Source organism: Micromesistius poutassou (genome assembly GCF_964030765.1).
Source record: "Micromesistius poutassou genome assembly, chromosome: 1".
NCBI lineage: Eukaryota > Metazoa > Chordata > Actinopteri > Gadiformes > Gadidae > Micromesistius > Micromesistius poutassou.
In genome coordinates, this window is record NC_140271.1 from 12,383,389 (window position 1) to 12,404,751 (window position 21,363).

At 46.7% G+C, this 21,363-nt stretch overlaps 1 protein-coding gene across 1 annotated transcript in view; it reads right to left on the reverse strand.

The window, feature by feature from the left end:
• Nucleotides 1-20,169, reverse strand: part of grin2ca (glutamate receptor, ionotropic, N-methyl D-aspartate 2Ca) — a gene marked incomplete at both ends in the record, with an annotated part of 42,560 nt that extends 22,391 nt beyond the window's left edge. Inside the window, 4 exons of the mRNA XM_084488765.1 lie at nucleotides 1-201; nucleotides 7,114-7,228; nucleotides 9,290-9,888; nucleotides 19,678-20,169. The exon at nucleotides 1-201 is cut by the window's left edge and continues 11 nt beyond it. Coding sequence (XP_084344891.1) covers nucleotides 1-201; nucleotides 7,114-7,228; nucleotides 9,290-9,888; nucleotides 19,678-20,169 — 1,407 coding nt within the window. The remainder of the gene's footprint in view (nucleotides 202-7,113; nucleotides 7,229-9,289; nucleotides 9,889-19,677) is intronic.
• Between the last annotated feature and the right edge of the window lie 1,194 nt (nucleotides 20,170-21,363).

Here is a 21,363-nt window from a genome sequence, read left to right on the forward strand (position 1 = left end):
GTTGGACTGCCGGCGGCAGGGCACGGTGTTGCTGACGCAGGTCCCGGTGACGGGGTCCACCGACTCCACAATGACGAAGGGCCTCTCCTCCAGCGTGGCCACGGTCAGGTGCCGGTTGTCCGAGACGGGCTCCAGGTAGGTGCCGTAGCGCGGCCACACCGGGTAGCGCATCTGAAGGATGCCCATCTCGTAGGTCCCCACCTGGAGCCAGGGCGAGAGACAGAGAGAGGGTTACAGATACAGGAAACAGAGAGAGAGAGAGAGAGAGTTACAGATATACACTCCTCATGGAGACCTGAGAGAGAGGCTGATGGTTAGAAAGAGAGAGAGAGAGAGAGAGAGAGAGAGAGAGAGAGAGAGAGAGAGAGAGCAAGAGAGAGAGAGAGAGAGAGAGAGAGAGAGAGAGAGAGAGAGAGAGAGAGAGAGAGAGAGCAAGAGAGAGAGAGAGAGAGAGAAAGAGAGAGAGAGAGAGAGAGAGAGAGAGAGAGAGAGAGAGAGAGAGAAAGGGAGAGAGAGAGAGAGTTAGAGTAAGTAAGAGAGAGAGAGACAGAGAGAGAGAGAGAGAGAGAGAGAGAGCGAGAGAGAGAGAGAGAGAGAGAGGTCCACCTGATTAATTCAGAGAAGGTCTTCTGGAGTCCTTGATGGGCACAATAAAGAGCTGCCACAAACAAACAAATCACTTTAGTGTAGTTGTCGCCAGACTTGCTATAAGAACTGGGAAATGGTGATCGAGACGGATTAACATAAACACTGAACCCCTTGTTTTAATTAGAGCCGATGTTCACTTTGTTGAACACGAATAGATAACTACGGTACTTCCCAGGAAAGGTTAGTTATCAACATTTGCGTAATGAGAATGGTAATACTATGCTGTGCTTTGTGTTCACAGATCACTAACTCCATTTAACCTCACAGGCACATGTGAGGTACAAGATAAATTACCAAGGTTGATCACCAAGTCGTGACCAAATTAGGTATTTTTAATTCCAAGCAAACATTTACATACATTGCTAATGTGGCTTACACATGGTAGTCTAAATGTTTATCTTGTTGGAGACCGTGCTGGCCGAAATAGAAGGAGGAAAACACAAAATAGAAAATAATATAGCCTGAATGTTTGGTATTTTGCCCAAGGTGTGTTTTTTCCTTTAAACTAATCTCTACAAGCTAGGGGGTCTAACCTAGCTTAGCACAACCTGAGGTCAGCAGGGCTGCACTGGCTTTCAGTTGATCTGATACAAGATACATACAATTTAAAAGCTTGGGATCTGTGAGTATTTCCTTAGCAACTCCTTTTTAAGCCAACTGGACAGTGGCTAGAACGGTGTTTGATGCCCAGCTTAAAAGCACTGGGTTTGATCCCCTGAATGTCCACAGTGTACCTATAGGCCTCCTTGTGCACAAACTGAATGAACAGAAGTCCCTTTGGTTAAAAGCCAAATAGTTAGAAATAAGGGGTCTAATTTTGTCCTGTCCTGTTTCACTGATGACATGAGCATGGCATTAACAGTCAGGTTTGAATCCCACCTATGCCAAGAAAGAAAGAAGAAATATTTTTCTCCCCTCTCTATACAATAAACAAATCGATTTCTGCCAGATCATGAAATATTAACATCCTGCTCTCCTTCTTGAACGCCCTGGTCCAATCTCAGCTAGAGTCTGTGATGTACCCGCCGTCTCAGAGTTTCCCGGTGCTGAAGATTCGATATGCCGTTTAGCAGTCAAGGCAGGGGTGATTCCCCTCCTGTGGGGCTCGTTGCTCTCTGTCATGTATTGCCGCTTCCTCTCCTTTCACCTCCGGGCTCCAGGTTTACCTTGACGTTTCGCAACAGCGTTTCACAGAAGACTGCCGCCGAGAAGCACTAAATGACAGAAGGGTATCTACAACAAATATATAAACAGGCTAGGATGTCGGGTCGGTGACGCCTGCTGTGGAGCATCACAACTAGAGACCGGTCAAGAGAAAGTATGTTCTGGAACGAATGAAAGGCTTTTGTACTACAAATGCACAGTGGCAATTTAGTTTATTGTCTTTGCAACTTCTCGCCAGCCTCCATTTTGGAAGGCCAATGGAGTAGTTTGAAATTTGGTAGCCTTCACGGCATACTATCACAGGAGGGCTTTCATTTACTACACTAGCTACACAGATATTCCAAAAAGAGAGAGGAGCACTTCATCCCACAGCAACTTTATCCTCACTCACTAACAGTGAGTGATTTTATGTGATTTTTAAGTGTTATTTATGTTCAGCTTTGCGTTTTGGCTTGATTCTCTAATTGCTGCTACAAGTGATTAGGCTGGGACTTTTCTGAGCCCTATTGAACTAAGATACAGTACAGGTCAGGGAAGGGGGAGGGTTGGCTTCGGACTCAGAAGCGAGGTAAGGATTGTCTCAAAGCCAGAACGTGCTTAAAAACTCTATATCCTTCCATCTCTCCTTCCAGTCACTTCAATATCCTTCCATCTCTACTTGTATAAAACACATCATTTCTTCTGTAAATTTATTTATAAGGCACATTTTTTTTAAATGTGTGTGCGTGTGTGTGTGTGTGTGTGTGTGTGTGTGTGTGTGTGTGTGTGTGTGTGTGTGTGTGTGCGTGTGCGTGTAGAGCCCTTCCCAGTCACCATGTTAATGTGAATAACCCTTTTTCAAAACCAGGTTAGGAGGTAGGTACAAGAGTACAAGATCAGAGACACAGCAGATGTGGAGCTAAAGACGAACCACCTTTCTGTGTGCTCTCTGTCAGAACATGGATTCATGGAGGTGACTTTGACTGGATCAGTTGTGATGTTCCCAGTGCTGGGATTGAACAAATACGTTTGATGCTAACGTTCAATGGCAAGACGGAAAGGCTCAAAGAAAATACAGCTACATAACAGAAAAAAAATCTTCTTGTGCCATTTACGTGAAATGATTTATGTGTTATTCAATGCAATGGAAGTCAGAACTGCTTAGATGCATGTATGCAAAATGTGAAAATTGGTTAATGTCCATTTTGAGCCTAGATTGAGACTCATTGATGGTCAATGCATTTTTAATCTCGTCCAGCAGTACTACTATGTTACAGCAAAACGTCTTGGCAGAAGTGAGTGGCTATCACGCACAGCAAGTACCAACATGGCGACCAGGAGTTAACTGAAAGAAAGTGTCAACACAGTGTATTTGGCCACTGTGGAAATACACCTATCGTAAACTTCATCCAATCGTGCAAATCAGCTTTCTTCGGTAGAACATCTCTGTAACGAGAAGGAAAGCAAGGCAGCTTTTGGGTACCTGTGCAGCCTTCCCCAAGAGTTATTATATTATATTATTATATATAACATATAACATGTAACATATAACATAGCAGGACGGATAGGTCCGAGACGAGACGTCAACTAACTCCGACGTGGTCGTCGGCCCAATGGTTGAGGGGAGAAGCGGTGCTGCGGGATGCATTCCGCTCTCGGGCACACAGCGCAGATGGTGCTCCCATGCAGATCAAAAACCTTCTTCTATTGGTCACTAGACCGTGATGTTGACGGTGAACCAAGCAATTCCTCATGCCTCTCAACCCTGACAGCCCAAACATATGGGACCCCGTATCGGCAGCCCATATAGAGTAGTCGGTCGGTGTCCTGAATAGAAACCGCCCCTGGAAGAAAACCACAATGATCAATAAGAAGTAATGTGCGACTGACACGCCGGAGGGCATACCTCTGTTTGAAGTTTAACTCAGCATAATTTACTGAATCGAGAGGAGAGCTTGACGTTCACAGGACGAAATCCCCGCCACATTTGAACAGAACTATGCTGGAGTCCTCACAAGACCCCAATCACACACCAATTTGGAGTCCTCACAAAAAACATGACCACATCAGTCTGAAGTCTCACAAGGGAGTAACAGCACAGTGCATCCAACACAAGACACACAGCAATATTGTGTCCTCACAGCATATTCACAAAGCAGCTGAAGTCCCCACATGATAAACACACACACACACACACACACACACACACACACACACACACACACACACACACACACACACACACACACTTCTTAACATATAAACAAAGCCATCTCCAATTCTCACAAGGCACATTGGAGGACCTACACTGATGGATGGGGAATGTGTTGGATGTTTCACTCTGTCTGTCTTATTGCATTATTGTTGTTTAATGCCAACTGACTACGTGCTGCTCATCTTCCCCCTCCGGAGCAAATAAACCTATTATCTTCTAACCACAGCATCTCTGCAGTCCACACTGTGTGTGTGTGTGTGTGTGTGTGTGTGTGTGTGTGTGTGTGTACGTGTGTGCGTGTATGTGTGTGTGTTTATGTGTGTGTGTGCGTGTGTGTGTGTACGTGTGTGCGTGTATGTGCGTGTGTTAATGTGTGTGTGCCTGTGTGTTTATTTGTGTGTGTATGTGCGTGTGTTTACGTGTGCGTTTGTGTGCGTTTGTGTGTGTGTGTGTGTGTGTGTGTGTGTGTTTGTGTGTGTGTTTATTTGTGTATGTGTGTGTCTGTGCGTTTAAGTGTCTGTTTGTGTGCATATGTGGGTGGGCGTGTGTAAAGGCTTGGCTAGGAACCCATTTTATTGAGATTTAGGGGTCATTGTCTTTTCAACATGCATCAAGTCTCTCAGCGTTTTGCAGCCAATGACAGCACAGCTCTTAAACACCATTGCCATAGCAGAGTTATGGTGTGAGCATGCATATGTGGCTAGACAGGCTTATTACCTCTTAAAATGACAACAGATAAAGTAAACCACAATCTCTGTCACAATGGGTTCTACATGTTGCTCGTTGACCCCTAAAGTTTTGAATATGAAAGTGGATGAACGGAACCAAACAAAGTTGATGCCAATCAACTGGAGGTGAATACGCTATAGCGCCCTCTGTAGGAGAGTACTATTAATATGTTTCCACTAAGATTACGTTGATGTTTCTGGCTTACATTGCATTTTTGAGTCAACCTGAAGATAGAAGCATTGCAGAAGCAAAGTGTCCCGATATTCACATGAATCGATTTACCCACCGCCCTCTAATATGTTACACATATTTGATGGTCCACTTTTCCTTGAAAAAACTTTTTTATACAAACAGGCTGCTTACTTATTCACAGGCAAACTGCTACTAGGGCTTTTACCTCACAGTGTGATATTCAGTGTAATGCTTACATGTTCAGTGTGACACTGATATTAACCATCATCAATATGATCATCAATCATACATCTGCCCATTATTGAGGCATCTGTAGGGTCATCGAGTAACAATCACTTTCAGACCTAAAAATACAAAAAAAGTTTTGGAATCCACCACCCTATAATCCCTACCTGCTCCTTATGCCCGTGTCACACTGTCCCGAAATTGACACCTGATGGACACACGATAAAGGAAATGTTCAAATTCGGCTCTGATCGTAAAAACTCCGGTGGAGTTTCTCGGGCTCCGGCAGCAACTTCGTGAGCGGTGCCAAAATCTTTGGCATGCCAAAGATTTGCAGAAGAACCTTGCGACGGTTCATTTTCGTATTGAATTCATGTGTCCATTTGGCCCTTCGTAAGGCCATTGTGATGGCATCTTGTCAAGTCGTGTCATGTTTGTGTGATCATCGGCGCCATCGCCTCACGAAAACAATGCGAAGGAAACAAGAAGCTGCCCGATTGTCTTAGGAAGGCACCACGACTATGTGAAGCCCTCGCAATGCCGTTGTGTAGCAGTCGTATTAGAGTTCGATGACATCGATATGGAACCACGGTGTCGGCGAAGACAGCCGAATTTGAGTAGCTCAAGCGTTTTCGATGTGTCATGGTAACGTGGACATAAAAAAGGCCAGCCTCAGAGCATCACCTCAGAGCTCAGGACTCAGTCAGTCCTGAGCAACTCTACAGAGCAGAGGTGTGTGTAACTCCCAAAGCTTCAATCACAATTAATCACAATTCAGTTCCTGGTTATTAGGCCTATATCAAAATGATTATATAGATATTGTCGTGGCTATTTTGACCGTGGGTACAGCAGGCGAGGTCAGCTCGACTCGCTTCCAATAATTAAAAAAACTTGCGACTTCAAAAAATGATTGCATTTATTTTACAATTAAAAAATTTACAAAACTGTCCTCTAAATTAAGGAAATAATACTGGGAAACGAATAAACCATTATAAGCAACGAGTGAACTTAATAAGCGGTGTTAATACTTTTTTCAACTACCGCCTCTTTCCCTTGACGTTTAGTTTTCACCTGACAAACACACACCAGATACCTGCGCGCAAAGCCCGCACACATACCCTACAGGTAGCAAAAAGCAAAGCAGTCTCAGCATAAACAGTAGGCTATTATATAATATTAGTCCTGCAACGGGTCGGGTACCCGCATAAAAGTTGCTAAAACAGGCGGATTGTAACGTCCGTTTTAGTCAACGATACAACACTTGACTCCCAGCTGCGAAGAGACTTCGTCTGGTTCCAACAGCTGATCATTTATCAGACGTGGAGCGGGGACTCCAGCGATGACACTGCGCTGCCCGAAGACTCTGCATAAATCGAGTGAAAGCCACCCAAAGGAGATCCTTTCGATGTTTTGGTACGGATTTCATTTTTATCACGGATGACAGGTCGGATCTGGTGCTGAACTTTGCAGGTGCGGGTCTCAAAAAATGTATATGATTCATAAATAAACAAGTCAGACACCTTTAACAGAAAATCAATAGCCTCATTTGAACGGCTGCGACAAATATATTATATATCGATTATATAGATGATTTAGATATGATAGATGATCTAAATATCAGATAGATAGATGATTATATGAAGGTGTTATACCAATGGGAAGTCACGTGACGCCTTCGTGACCTAGTTCAAACGCATCGTACCCTCAATACGACGTCTCGTGTGTGTGATTCAGGTGCCATCGTTTGACCTTCTGTAGGCATTGTACTTGCTTCGGCTGTTGACCAAGTTCGGGGCCATCTTCGTGCGAAATTCAAAATTCCACATTCGTGTGTTTATCTGGTGTCAATTTCGGGACAGTGTGACACGGGCATTAACGACATATCTGAAATCTCTGTATGTGGCTTTGGATTGAGGCATCTGCTAAACGACTTGAGGAGTCAACAGCAGGGGACGACTCACCTTGTCCCACTGCCTCTCTCTGTCCAGAGTGATGATGATCATGGAGGGGTTGACAAGGTATCCATCGCTGTTGAAGGAGAAATCATTGTTCTCCCAGCTCACGCTCAGCATGTGTCTGAAATCAGAGAGAGAGAGAAACAGAGAAAGGTTTTTTTACATTTTGTTTTGTAGCTTTTATCCACATGGACGTAAAGGGGAGGCTGCAGATAATCACAGAGTAAGATTAACATTGGAAAAGTAGCTCCAGGAATCAGAAAACAAGGTTAGTATGTAGTGGTCATTTGTTGGTTGTTGTTGTTGTTGTTGTTGTTGTTGTTGTTGTGGTGGTGCAGAATAGTGACATAAGCAGTGGAACTGTTCAAGAAAGCTATTTCTAAATCGTCCAGCGATAGTCGATTTTATTTGCTTGCTAGATCGAACCAATGTGCCAAACCCCTCAGTGGTTGCTGGCTGTTTGTGTTTTTGTTGCCGAGTAGCTTGCATCTGAAGTTGCAACTTCGCCAGCACTTGGCGGTAAAATCACAATTTGTTGTCTCTCTGCTGAATTGTATCGACTGACACAAAAGTGAAAAATCTTCATTTTGCATAACAAATCTTTACTGTCCGAATAAATTCCAAGCGGGGCCTCTGATTTATGACGAGAACACTTCAAAGTATAACCGGGAGGTTTGCTACTTGAAATCATTAGCATAATACATATGAAAAAGTGAATTGCATTACATTTAACAGATGCCTTATTGAATACATTTTTTTGTGATAAATTATTTCCTCCCAGCAGAGCCTCCCCTTGGACCTGAATAACTCCAGCCAGACGCTGCTCTGAAATGTATAGGCCACAAGAAAGCTTTCTTTGTGTGTGTGTGTGTGTGTGTTTGTGTCTGTGCGCATGTGTGTGCATGTGGGTGTGTGTGTGTGTGTGTGTGTGTGTGTGTTTGTATGTGCATGCCTGTGTATGTGTATCTGTGCGTATTTGTGTGTGTGTTCATGTATGTGCATGCCTGTGTATGTGTGCATGGCTGTGGTGTGTGTGTACGTATATGTGTGTGTGTGTGTGTGTGTGTGTGTGTGTGTGTGTGTGTGTGTGTGTGTGTGTGTGTGTGTGTGTGTGTGTGTGTGTGTGTGTGCATCTATGTGAATGTGTGAGTGTGTGTATGCATGCCTGTGTATGTGTGTGTGCGTATGTGTATGTGTGTGTGGGTTTGTGTGTGTATAAAGAAAAGCCCCCAGGGTGCAGATCCATGTCAAAGGTACACATCTACATAGAGTGGGTTCCTTTCAACCTTGAAAAGGAATCTGACAACCGCTAAAAAGGAAACAGAAATCATACCTCTATCCCAGCTGTAGTCTGTCGCCGCGTGCTTTACCCTATTCAGACATCACACACCCAGTCCAATCAGAAGGACTCAAGGTGCTAAACTCTAAAATTCTCTCTCGCTCGCTCACACACACACACACGCTCATACAGGCTCACACACACACACACACACACACACACACACACACACACACACACTCTCTCTCTCATAAACACACACACACACACACACACACACACACACACACACACACTATCGCTCACACACACACTCTCTCTCTCTCACTCTCTCTCTCTCTCTCTCACTCTCTCGCTCTCTCTCTCTCTATCTCTCTCACACACACACACACACACTCTCTCACAATCACTCTCACAGACATACGGTATTGCTGACAGAGAAGCGTTCTCCCTGGTTGTGTGATGAACAGTCCTCTCTCAGAATAGACTCCTGTCGGTTAGCAGATGGCTCCTCACTGTTTAGCCTCTCACGCTCTCAGTCCTCACGGGGCACTTGACTCACCGCTGCCTTTACAAACCGTAATGTACCGTAGTGCCGGTGTACTCACCAAGACTTATGGACACAGCCGGTGACACACACGAGCCATGATCTTAGCCACACCACTTATGTAAACCATTAAACCCTAACCTCGTCTAAACATAACCTCTAACCCTAACCCCTTAACTTAACCACAGAAAACCTAATAAGCAGCTTTAATATCTCTCACCAACATTGAATCATCGCTAAACAAATGCCTCAAATTAACCTTTACTCAAAGAATGGCATTGTTTTATATATTGTGGATTGATGGACTTGGTGGTTGGTGGGTTGGGGTTACGTTAGGTTAGTGCTGCACCACTCACTTGAACAGCGTGTCGTTGTTGTTGGGCTTCACCGGGCTCTGGCAGTCGCTGTGGCCCTCGGGCACGTAGCCGCGCTGCTTCTGGAAGCTCTGCGCGCCCTTCACCACAATGGCCACGCCGTCCCTCACCCTCTTCCTCAGGCTGGTCCTCCAGCGGTCCGTGATGATGCTAATCACCCCCACGGGGAAGCTCTCGGGGGGCATCACGTCCGGGTTGCCCACGGCGATGCTGGGGAGGATCCAGATGTAGCCGGGCCCCATGAGGCCGGCCTCGGCGGCCATGGTGAAGAGGTACTGGGCCTCGTCGTGCGAGCAGTACACCAGCAGCACCTGGGTGTCCACCTGCTGCAGCAGCCGCCGCGCGCGCAGGTCGTTGGTGCCGTCGGCCGACATGTCGAAGGTCAGCACCTCCTGCAGGTCCCACAGGAAGTAGCTGGTGTCGGAGGAGGACTTGATGTAGTCCACGTAGGCCTCGTAGCCCGGGTACAGGCTGGTGACCACCACGAAGCTGTCCCAGTTGTACTCCTCCATCACCTTGAACATGCCGTTGATCTGCTGCTCGATGGACGAGCCCAGCTGCAGGAAGGTGGAGCCCTCGCCCTGGGTGGAGAGAGAGAGAACAAGTGGTCAGAGAGAGAGAAAGAGAGAGAGAGAGTCACATAGAGAAAGAGATAGGCAGAGCTTCAGAGAGAGTAGCCAGAAAGAGAGAGAGTTGAACAGAGTAGTCAGAACGAGTGAGAGAGAGAGAGAGAAGAATGATGGAGGTGTCCACGCTTGGCTCGCCCGCCTCCATCAGTGCATCACGTAATTTAATGAGCGTGACTTTTAACGAGGACTGATTAATTAGTTAATTTACGACCAGGCTGGGCCCTTCCGTGTCGTGGGTGGGGTGGTGGAGGTTGGGGCTGTGATGAAGGAGTTTATTTCAGTTCATATTTCTTTTTTTCTAAAGCAGCAGACTGGTCTGGTCTGCATGCCTACCTTCAACGTCAGACGGAGCCAGTAAACATGAGGTCCAGTCACAGGAGACGAGAGAGGGTTTTCACTTCTGAGCGAGACTTAGCAAGACCTGGGCTGGGTCGATTAACGTAAACTGTGGCTGGGACTCAACAGACGGAGGATGGAGTAAATGATGGAGGTGATGATGGAATAGATGATGGAGGTGGTGATGGAGTAGATGTTGGGGGAGGTGGTGATGGAGGTGAAGGAGGAGGTAGTGATGGAGGAGGTGGTGATGGAGAAGGCGGGGATGGGGTGATAATGGAGGTGGTGATGGATGAGGTGATGGAGGAGATGAAAAAAGAAGAAGGTGATGACGGTGGGACTGATGATTGAGGTGGTGATTGGGGTGGTGATGGGGGTGGGGATGGAGGAGATGATGGAGGTGGTGATGGAGGAGATGATGGAAGTGATGATGGAGGTGGCGATGGAGGTGGCGATGGGGGTGGTGATGTGGGTGGGGATGGAGAAGATGACGGAGGCGGTGATTGAGGAGATGACGGAGCGGGGGATGGAGGAGATGATGGAGGTGGTGATGGGGTGGTGATGGGGGTGGGGATGGAGAAGATGATGGAGGTATTGATGGGGGTCATGATGGAGCGGGGGATGGAGGAGATGATGGAGGTGGTGATGGCGGAGGTGATGGAGCGGGGGATGGATGAGATGATGGAGGTGGTGATGGCAAGGTGATGGAGGTGGTGAAGCAGGAGGGAGAAGACGTGATGACAGCCAGCACGATGTCTTGTGATTCACTCTGGCAAGATATGCAGCCCCATTTATCATGTAGCGTCTCCCTCGCCCTCTCTCTTTCTATCTCTCTCGCTCTTTTATTCTTTCACTCTCTACCTCTCTCTTTCATGCCCATTTTGTGCCTCTCTCTCCGCCTCATCTGCTGGTATCGCTCTCTTCTCTCTTCTATTTTATTCTTTCACCAGCTCTACCACTCTCTCTTCTGCTCATTCACTGCCTCTCTCTCTCTCTCACTCTCTCCCTCCCTCCCTCTCTCCCTTTCTCTCTCCCTCTCCCTCTCCCTCTCTCTCTCTCTCTCCGCCAGTGCTGGCTATCAGCCATACTTCTGCCTTGGGGGGGTTGACAGGGCGATCGACACGGCCAGTGCTCTGTCTTGTCGCTTTGTCTTTTCTCCAAACTGTGACCTTGAAGAGAGAAGCGAGGACGGCTGGACAGGAAGTCTATATTTGTGATACTACGGTATAAACGTCTGCATCTTCATGTAAATTGAGATGATCCAGATGAATCCGAATGCAGCTTGGTCCACACACACCTTTTCCCTCATTACCCTGACGTAATAAAGCTAATTTGCATTCATTTGCATATGTCGGCTGAAACCTGAACCTAAACTAATCTTTAAATCACACACAGATCTCCAACATCATAATAATCTGCAGCTTAAAAAATGGGCGTAAAGACTTTGAAAGCTTCTGTTTTTTATGCATCCATCCCTTTATCAAATCAGGTCCAGATACAGATATCAACACATTGTCTTCATAACATTCACCTTTGTCAGTTTACCATATTTATGAAAAGGAAAACTCATAAAATAATAAGAAATAAAAAAAACACAACTGCAGGAAAACTCATAAAAACACATATTAAATTTAGCCCTTTCATAATCTGTGGTTTAAAAGTCTTAAAGTGTTACTTAAAATGCACATGATCGTCAATATTTTTTTATGAGAATGTTGGTTGCATTTACTCAACAACATCATAACAGATAAGTGCATTGGGCTCCACCAGGGCCAGTCTGAGATGGATGAGGCTGCCCTAGGGGTCTTCACCCTCCATACATCTACCAATAGAACAGCCATGATATGCAGGCCGGTCACGGAGCAGCCTAGGGTGATAGTGGTGGTGTGTATGTACGTGTGGATCCACTTGTTTTCTGTCTGTCTCGCCCTCTCTCTCTCTATCACTATGTATGTATATGTCTCTCCAGTTGGTCACACTATTTCCTTTTTTCTAAAGGTGCAGCCCATGCTATTACTGATTGTGTTAGCTGCAACAGAGTGCATGGTGTGTGTTAGTTTGTTTGTGTGTGTGTGTGTTTGTGTTTGTGTCTCAGTGTGTAGGATGTGTGTGCATGCAAATGTACGTGAAGTGTGTGTGTGTGGGATGTGTTTGCATGCATATGTATGTCTAATGTGTGTGTGTGTTTGTGTCTGTGCTTGGAATGTGTGTGCATGCATATGTACGTGTGTGTGTGGGGGGGGGGGGATGTGTTTTCATGCATATGTATGTGGACTGTTTGTGTGGGATGTGTGTTCATGCATATTTATGTGGAGTGTGTGTGTGTGTGTGTGTGTGTGTGTGAGGGATGTGGGTGCATGCATATGTATGTGGAGAGTGTGTGTGTGTGTGTGCGTGCGTGCGTGTGTGCGTGTGTGTGTGTGTGTGTGTGGTGTTTGGTGAGTATATGCATGCATGCATGCATGCGGAGGTGCATATGTGGGTGAGAGCGCAAGAATAAACAAGTGCATGCATTTGTCTTCACCTGGGTCTGCCACCGTGTACAGAGTACCAATATTCATGAACATTACATACACATGGACATGCTGAAGCATACAGATATAGAGGCCTGTCGCGTGTCAACACGTATTAATACACACATCGAGAGCATTTGTTTTCCACATCTCTGAAACCCAGCCGCAACACCCCTCAGCTAACAACTCCGTCCCCGCAGCCCTCTGCTCTCGCTCTTTTAAACCCTTGTTCAGTCAGTCTGTCCCTCGACGACCGAAAGCACAGCTCACACTGAGCCTGGGGGCTGCCGGGGGAGGGGGGGTGGAGGGACTGGGAGGAGAGGGGGGGGCGGTTGGCAGTGTTGGCCTGGATCCTAGATTCTGAACCAGTCTGTTCCCGGATGACTGAGAGCACTGTCCAAACATCACAGCCCTTCCAATGAACACACTGTCATCTGCAATCAAGCGGCCGTGCAACGCAACAGTCACCAAGCGATGGAGGTTTGCTCAGTGGCTGCAACCTCTGATCGTCTTTGTAAATATCGAGGCATTTGAAACCTGTACCATTCTTCTGTGAGTTGAATGCCTCTCGCCAATACACTGTCAAGCCCCCCCCCCCCCCCGCCATAAATGGTCTGCATTTATACAGCGCTTTGCTAACCAGTGGCCATTCAAAGCGCTTAACAACATTCACCCATTCATGCACACATTCACACACCGACGGCAGTGTCAACAAAGCACAGCGACAGCCAGCTTGTCGGGAGCAGTCAAGGTAAGGGGTCTCGCTCAGGGACACCTCGACACTCAGTTAACCCCCTCTACCTCCTTAGCCACATGCCACCCTATATAACAACTGTGTTAACAACATCCTCATCCTCATCCTCATCCAATCGGAGGCAGATGGGTTTCTACGGAACGAGATATCTCGTCCAATCAGAGGCCGGGTGTTCCTACACATCGCTCTGCTGGTAGAAGATTATATCCATCCACAGCTTAGAGTCTTAACGCAGAGATCACGATCACGGTCGGGCATCATGCCCGGAGGAACGTTTGTTTGCCAACACAAACCTTTATGTTCACTGAAGGGATCCTGAGATGCCTGAAGCCCTATCTGCTCATTTATGACCTGGGTCTGAATTCACTGGAAGTCACTTTGGATGTCTGCAGATGGTATTAGATTCATTATTAAATTCACAAGTTGTTTGGTTTGGTATTTTTATATGAAGTAAAACACAAAGCACCTGGGAGCCCCAGTTGGTGATACCTTGGATGTGTTTCAAGACAATTTCATTTAAATAATATATCCTCTCTCCCTATCTCCCTCTTTCCCTCTCTCCCTCTCTCTCTCTCTCTCTCTCTCTCTCCCTCTCGGGCTCTCTTACATCCTTTCCATCTCAGTCTGTTCTCCCTTCTTACTCTCTCTTTCTATTTCTATATCCCTCTCCCTAGCTCTGTCCCCCCCTCTCTCTGTCTCTCCTGTTCTGACTCTCCCTCTCTCTCTCTCTCTCCCACACTCCTTCTATATCCCTATCCCTCTCTTGCGCTCTCCCTCCCACACTCCCTCCCCCTCTCTCTCTCTCCCTCCCCTTCCCTCCCTCTCCGTCTCTCTGTCTCTCTGTCTCTCTCTCTCTCGCTCTCTCACACACACTCCCTCTCTCTCTCACTCTCTCTCTCTCTCCCTCCCCCTGTTTCCCTCCCTCCCTCTCCCTCCCCCTCCCCCTCCCTCTTCCTCCCCCTCCCTCCCCCTCTCTCTCCCTCTCTCGTAGCATATGTCTGCCGGTGGCGCCCAGTGTGGTGCTAGGTGCCGGTGCCTGTGTCCACCGTCCGTGTCCTCATTGGCTGACGTCACGGCGAGCAGCACTCACAAGCGAGGAACAGACGCTTCAACACCCCCCCCCCACCCCACGCTGACGTTTCTATGATGATGGTGTGGAGTTATAAAAGCTTAGCAGCAGTGTTGTGGCAGACCGAGACGAGACGTGACATAAACGAGAGAGGCATTGTAGAGGCAGAGTAGTTAGGGGGTTGGTTGTTAGTTTGATGCCTTGTACCTTCCTGGTTGAGGCTTGGGGGGAGGTGCCCTTGAGCAAGGCACCTTGGCTTCAGGGCATGATAGTTAAAGTGATGGACTCCTGGTAATAATGGCTATCAAGGCTTCAGTCTAAAAGTAGTCTCAGGTGACTGCAGCCTAGCATTTTGGAATCCTTGAACACAACCTTGCTCCTTAATGACATCTGAATTCACTGAAGTTAGCTTTGGAAATTCCTGCTTAATGAGTCCATAAATATGCCGCTCCCGATGGAATGTCTAGGGAAGGGAGGCGATATAAATTCATTTGAGCAGAGGCCTCCATGCTGACTGTTGAGGTGCATTATTACTGATGCATGTCTGGTTTAAATTGATGTGTTGTTTCCGCCTGGCCAGAGCTCTCACCCAAGATAGTTTTGGCCTCCCGTTTATTCACTAGTGATTAACTGTCTGTAGACTTTTGTTGGGATGGGAATTGATTTGACCCCTTCACCCATATTTGGCTACGCTCGCTGGTTACGTGCTTGAGATTTCCATTCCCCAGGTCAGGACAGGCAGTACCGCTCTGTATCTGGGTCTTGGCTCTCTCTCTGACCTCAAGAGGGATTTGAATGGAAAGGCTAGTCTGTTTAAGGAGGAGATGAAAAGAGGGAGAGAAGGAGAGAGAGAAATAGAGAGACAGAGACAGAGCAAGAGAGAGAGAGAGAGAGAGGGAGAGAGGGAGAGAGAGAGAGTCAGAGAGAGAGAGAGAGAGAGAGAGAGACACAGAGAGACAGAGACAGAGAGAGATAAACACAGAAAGAAAGGAGACATGTTCATAACCCTGGGCTCACCAGGCCTGGCCTATCGGGTTTATTCCGGTACATCGCATGCCATGCCCCGCAGACACGACCTTGAAGTACCTTTACCTGTCTGAAATGTCAGTTGAAATAATAACAAATGATTCATGCTAGCTTAAGCGTTAGCCCCCCGAAGACACAATGACTGGGATGTTCTCTGAAAAGTTACCTGTGAAATCCGAACGTGTGTTTGGACTATACAGTGTATGTACAGAGCCTTGAATGGAGGACATTTTCACTTTTTTTGTTAAATTAAATTAGTATTGAGTCTTTTTGAATCAACTGTCATGGGTTTTGCCAATAAGCACGATGAAGAGACGCTTACAAGTTAAGTCGTAAGGCTGCCTCAAACTGCTGAAAAAAACCCAGACGAAAACTGTTATCTTGTTATCGTCTACATTATATTTATTGAGTGCCTGTTATCTTGTTATCGTCTACATTATCTTTATTGAGTGCCTGTTGTGAGGCTATTGCTGCCATTGTGTGTGGTGTTGATTTTTATTAATATTCCCAACATTGGCGTTTGGGCTGGGGTCCCCCTTATGGTTATGGAGGCCTTTGCGTTGGCCTTGTGGTTGTGGTCATAAGGACCTGGTTAGGGTGTGTTTACGGTCAATGTTTGTATCATCTGTTTGGTCTGAGAATGCAAATGCTTTGCATATTAAATTAAAATCTTTACATTTGAGCTGTTAAGCATGCCGTCCGCACGCTTCGAACTCAGTAACAGTTATCAATCGATCTGCTGTCGCGCCTGCCCTGCTGGTTCCCGAGAGGAACCATTGATCCGCGATCAATTGACAATATTAAAACAGTTTTCGTTCCGTTCCCAGCAGAACTCATTGAATGGCTGTCTGGATCACAAGAGCTTTTACAATTGCTTGTAAAAGAGACTTGCTGGGTTTTATTTGACAAATTCAGAAAACAGTGGCTTAAGGCTGATATTTCAAAACTGGCCTGAAGCTATTCTGCAGATTATTTAGTTGTGTTGTGGGAACTTTTATACTTTCATTTTGTTTTGATTGTTCTGAACTATAAAATGTTGCAGAAAAATTATTTTGCTAATAGACTTTTGAACTTATAAACAAACCTATATACAAACGCTTTGCTTGTCCTCCCTATTTGCCTTCTTTCTGAAAGTGAACTGTCACAACTGTAGAACAGTAACAACCGGGTCACTTTATGTCCCTGGTTTGTTTGTTTCCTGTTTGGTATAGCGTAGTGTTCAGCTCATTTCAAAATGGAGGGAGGATACTTATAAGAAGTGGCAGCATGAGGCTCAGGAGGTAGAGCGGGTTGGCTGGTAACCAGAAGGTTGCTAGTTTGATCCCGGCTCCTCCTCGCTGAGTGTCGAGGTGTCCCTGAGCAAGGCGCCTCACCCTAACTGCTCCCGAGCTGGCTGTCGCCTTGCTTGGCTGACACCGCCGTCGGTGTGTGAATGTGTGGATGAATGGATGAATGTTGGGCTGTATTGTAAAGCACTTTGAGTGGCCATTGGCTAGAAAAGCGCGGTATAAATGCAGTCCATTTACCATTTACCATAAGATAATACTTTTTAAGTCCCATATGTGGGATAAAGGATACAGTCTAGGTTTTCCACACACTTCCTGCTACGTGGCAGCATTATTTTGACACTTTCATTAACAGTGATTTGATGTTTGTTATTAAGGAGCAGGTAGGTGTCAGGATGCTAGCTACGGGAAGCCTACAGGGTAGACTGAGGACAAGTGAGCAGAAAACATTTCAGTCACACACACACACACTGATAACTAAATAACGACTCAAACTAATCCTGTCCCCATTTAACTTTTAAAATTCCTCAAAACTCAAACTGAACAAACTTTGGTTGATTCATGCTGCGGGACATTACATAATTACGTCCTAATGGGCGAGTCAACATCGTAACACGGATCAGAGAGGAATAGTTTGGACAGCCCTAGGTTCTCTGCTGCCACCACGGGCCATTGCGGCCTATTCTCTAAATGATGTCGCTCATGCATAATTCAAACCTACAATCTGCCCTGTCTGCACTGTCACCCAAATTAAAACAACGACAATGTCTCCAATGTCGTTGAAATTTTTGGTGACAGCGCAGACATCAATTCATGAAATATGGATTGCACGTCAAATTATGAACATGGTTCATAATTTGTATCCTCATTCATTTTTAATCATAACTCGCTTCCAGGAGGTCGGGAGACTAGCGTTGAACCGATTATTTAAAGGATCATGTTTTTTCAGAGTTATTGACGAGTTTAAAAAACGAGCTGGTGCTGATCGGGTTCAGGGCCCAGGAAGGCTGGGTTATTTATAATCTGCGGACCCGCTGCTAGACGGTGGGAGTCATGGCGACATATGTGTTGGACGACCATCGGCCCAGCGGGAAGGGGGGGGATTAGAGCCATGACTACTCATCTGAATGAGGTTTATAACATGAATGACACACTGATATCAAATTACGGTCAACTATTCTAATATATCGGCTTACAATTTTTTCAGTATTCTTTCTTTCAAATAATAGTTATTTACATATGTCATCAGTTATAAATATGAAGGTGCATTTTTAACATGCTTTGTAACGCAATTATAAAAGAAAACGTCATTATTTTTTGTCATTATTGAACAGGTTGGGGTTCAGTGTCTTTCACAAGGATGCCCACAGGTAGACATAGGATATAGGGCTGGCAGACAAACCGGAGGAGGCAAAAATAAAAGCCTAAAATACAGCTGAACTTCCTAACATGTTTTCAGCACCATGGACAGTTACTTGTCCTCGTGCCTGTTCACCAATCGAGGAGATCATGAAATAAGGACATGAACTACTCTGAACATTGTTATTCTCCCGCCTGTAGAATCCCTAATAAGGGCTTTTACTCAGAGGGCATGAGCTCAGCGATCACAACAACAAAATGCAAAATGACTGAATGAATTACAGAGAAGGCGATATAAGCGCTTTACTCATCCTGTTTCAAAATAAAAGCGTGTGGCAAGCGTCAACACCTGACAAGGGACATCAGGAGGCCTTTAGGTGGATGTGACTGCCTGCTCCTCGGGTGGTGTTGAAACAGGTACGGTGTAAACTGCTCTCTGGGCCTCTTGTAGGGTTTTACAAGGAGCCAGATCCCTCTCTGGGATATTACCGTTTGGCTCCATTGTTTTTTTAAAGACGCACGCACAATGTGTTTCCACAGTTTCCACTGCTGATAAACAGTAGATGTGTGTGTGTGTGTGTGTGTGTGTGTGTGTGTGTGTGTGTGTGTGTGTGTGTGTTTTTCATACACAATACACATGTGTTCTAGTGTTCTAATAAATTGCCCAATGCCACACCACTTTTGATAAAATGTCATGAACCCAGGTTATGAAATTAATAGAATATTGCACTAGATAATCAGGGAATTAAATAAAGCATTTGTCCTGTATGTGTGTGTGTGTGTGTGTGTGTGTGTGTGTGTGTGTGTGTGTGCCAGTATGTTTGTTTTTTTCTATGTGTGTGTGTGTGTGTGTGTGTGTGTGTGTGTGTGTGTGTGTGTGTGTGTGTGTGTGTGTGTGTGTGGTAAGAGGTGGTTAGAGGTTAGAGGACTGCAGTTGGGGGGATTACTTAAGAAGGAAGCCAAAAGATAGGCAAAATTTTGCTCTGTTTCAGGTAGTATCTGGAGACAAAGATGTTTTGTTTACCCTTAAGTGTTCAGTGTATAATAACTTAACTTATCATGTAGGCCTTGTAAAGGCATGAAAGCTTGATGAACCTGTTACATTATCAATATTTCTTCCCAAAATGTTTGGATTTTTTTTCTCCTCTTTGTAAATTTGGATCCAAATAAAAGCATTTAAATGTGTGTATGCATGTGTTTTAGTTTTGTGTTCAGCTAAGCAACTATGTGTGTCTGCAAATCATTGCATATTTCCCAGTTTGCATGTGTGTGCTATTGTGATGTGTGTGCGTGCGCATGCGTGCATGTGTGTGTGCCTCCCATACTTAGTAGTCCCCCCATAGTCCCTCACAGCACCCCCCCCCTCGCCCCCAGCAACCCCTGGCCCCTCACACCGACCTTATACGGCAGCACGACAGCCGAGCCCCCGCTGATGCCCACGATGGGTACGGCGGTCTGCGTGGAGATGAAGTCCAGGATCTGGGCCACGGCCTCAGAGCCCACGTTGTCCTCGAACACCACGCCATGCACGCGGTTGGCCGTCAGCGTGTCGCAGATGCGCGTGAGCAGTGCCCGGGGGTTGGTGTTGTTCACCAGCACCGTGATGGGGTTCACCTCCAGCGGTAGGTCCAGGAAGTTCTCACGGCTCAGCCGGCCCTTGATCTCCTGCTGGTAGGCCGAGCCGCTGAAAACCACCGCCACGTTGACCGCCGGCGTGGGCACGCTGAAGGGCCGGGCGCGGCAGCAGGGGGCGCCGCACAGCAGGAAGAGGAGGAGGAGGTGGAGGAGTCGTAGCGGGGGATGGCGTGATGATGGCGGTGGCGGCGGCGGTGGCAGTGGCGGTGGAGGCCACCACAGGGAATCGCTCAGAGGTCCTGGACGAACGCCCATCTCATTTGCCTACTGCCTGGTGGGGGAGGAGGGGGGAGGAAGGGGGAGAGTGGGGTAAATGGACAGTGTTTACATAGCGCTTTTCTAACCAGTGGCAACTCAAAGCGCTTTACAATATCACTAACATTCACCCATTCATGCACACATTCACACACCGACGGCTGTGTCAGCAATGCAAGGTGACAGCCAGCTCGTCAGCAGTTAGGGTGAAGTGTCTTGCTCAGGGACACCTCGAAACTCAGCTAGGAGGAGCTGGGGATCGAACTAGCAACCTTCCGGTTACCAGCCAACCCGCTCAACCTCTCCCTAGGGTGAGGAAGGGGGAGAGATGGGGAAAGCCGGAGATGATTTCACATTTCTAGTTCATTATCATTATCCCAGATCGAAAATATTTTTTCAGCAGAAACACACAGTTTGCTACCAACAAACGTAGCACAGTTAACAAGGCGCCCATAAAAAAGTAACAACATCGTTATACCCCACAATATTGTCCAAGTGCTGTAACATGCGGTAGTGCCAACCTGCTAGCAAATTGCCTGCCCTCTTTGTGAGGGACTGTGTGTCAGTAGTTCTTTGAATGTTGAATGCCTGCTCACTTTTGGACCGAAGAGTGCTGTAGTGTACTACAGCCCATAATGTGTGGTGATCCCAACTGGCTAACAAACTACACGAATCAGCCTCTTTGTTTGTGGTCAGTTTGCAGCATGATGCGCCACTCTCCTGCCTGCTCTCTCTTGGACCTGAGAGTATGTTCCTGTGTCTGCCAAAGCATTCAACTCCATAATACCCACTAATCCAGACATCCCTAGCCAACCCCAACTAGCCTCTTTGTTTTGTTGTGCATTTTATTCTGAAGCATGAACTCTGCGGCCTGCCCCTGCTGGACCTGAAAGTATGTGGCTGTGTCTGGGAGAGTGTTGGAGTCCACAAGGCCTGGTAATCCCAACTGGCATGCCAACCCAAACTAGCCTCTTTGTCTGCGGTTTGGTTTATTTTGAAAAAATAACTGCCTCCGCCTGCCTGCTCCCCGCCGGACCTGTGAGTGCGGCGGCGGCGCGGTATCTGGGAGAGTGTTAGAGTCCATTAAGGGAGCGGATGAGGTATTTTTAGAGCGTGCCGGGGTGGAGCACGGGGCCGGGCTCTTTGCATCGAAGGGTGGCAGCTGCCACCCCCGTCGACCGGAGAGATCGCGGG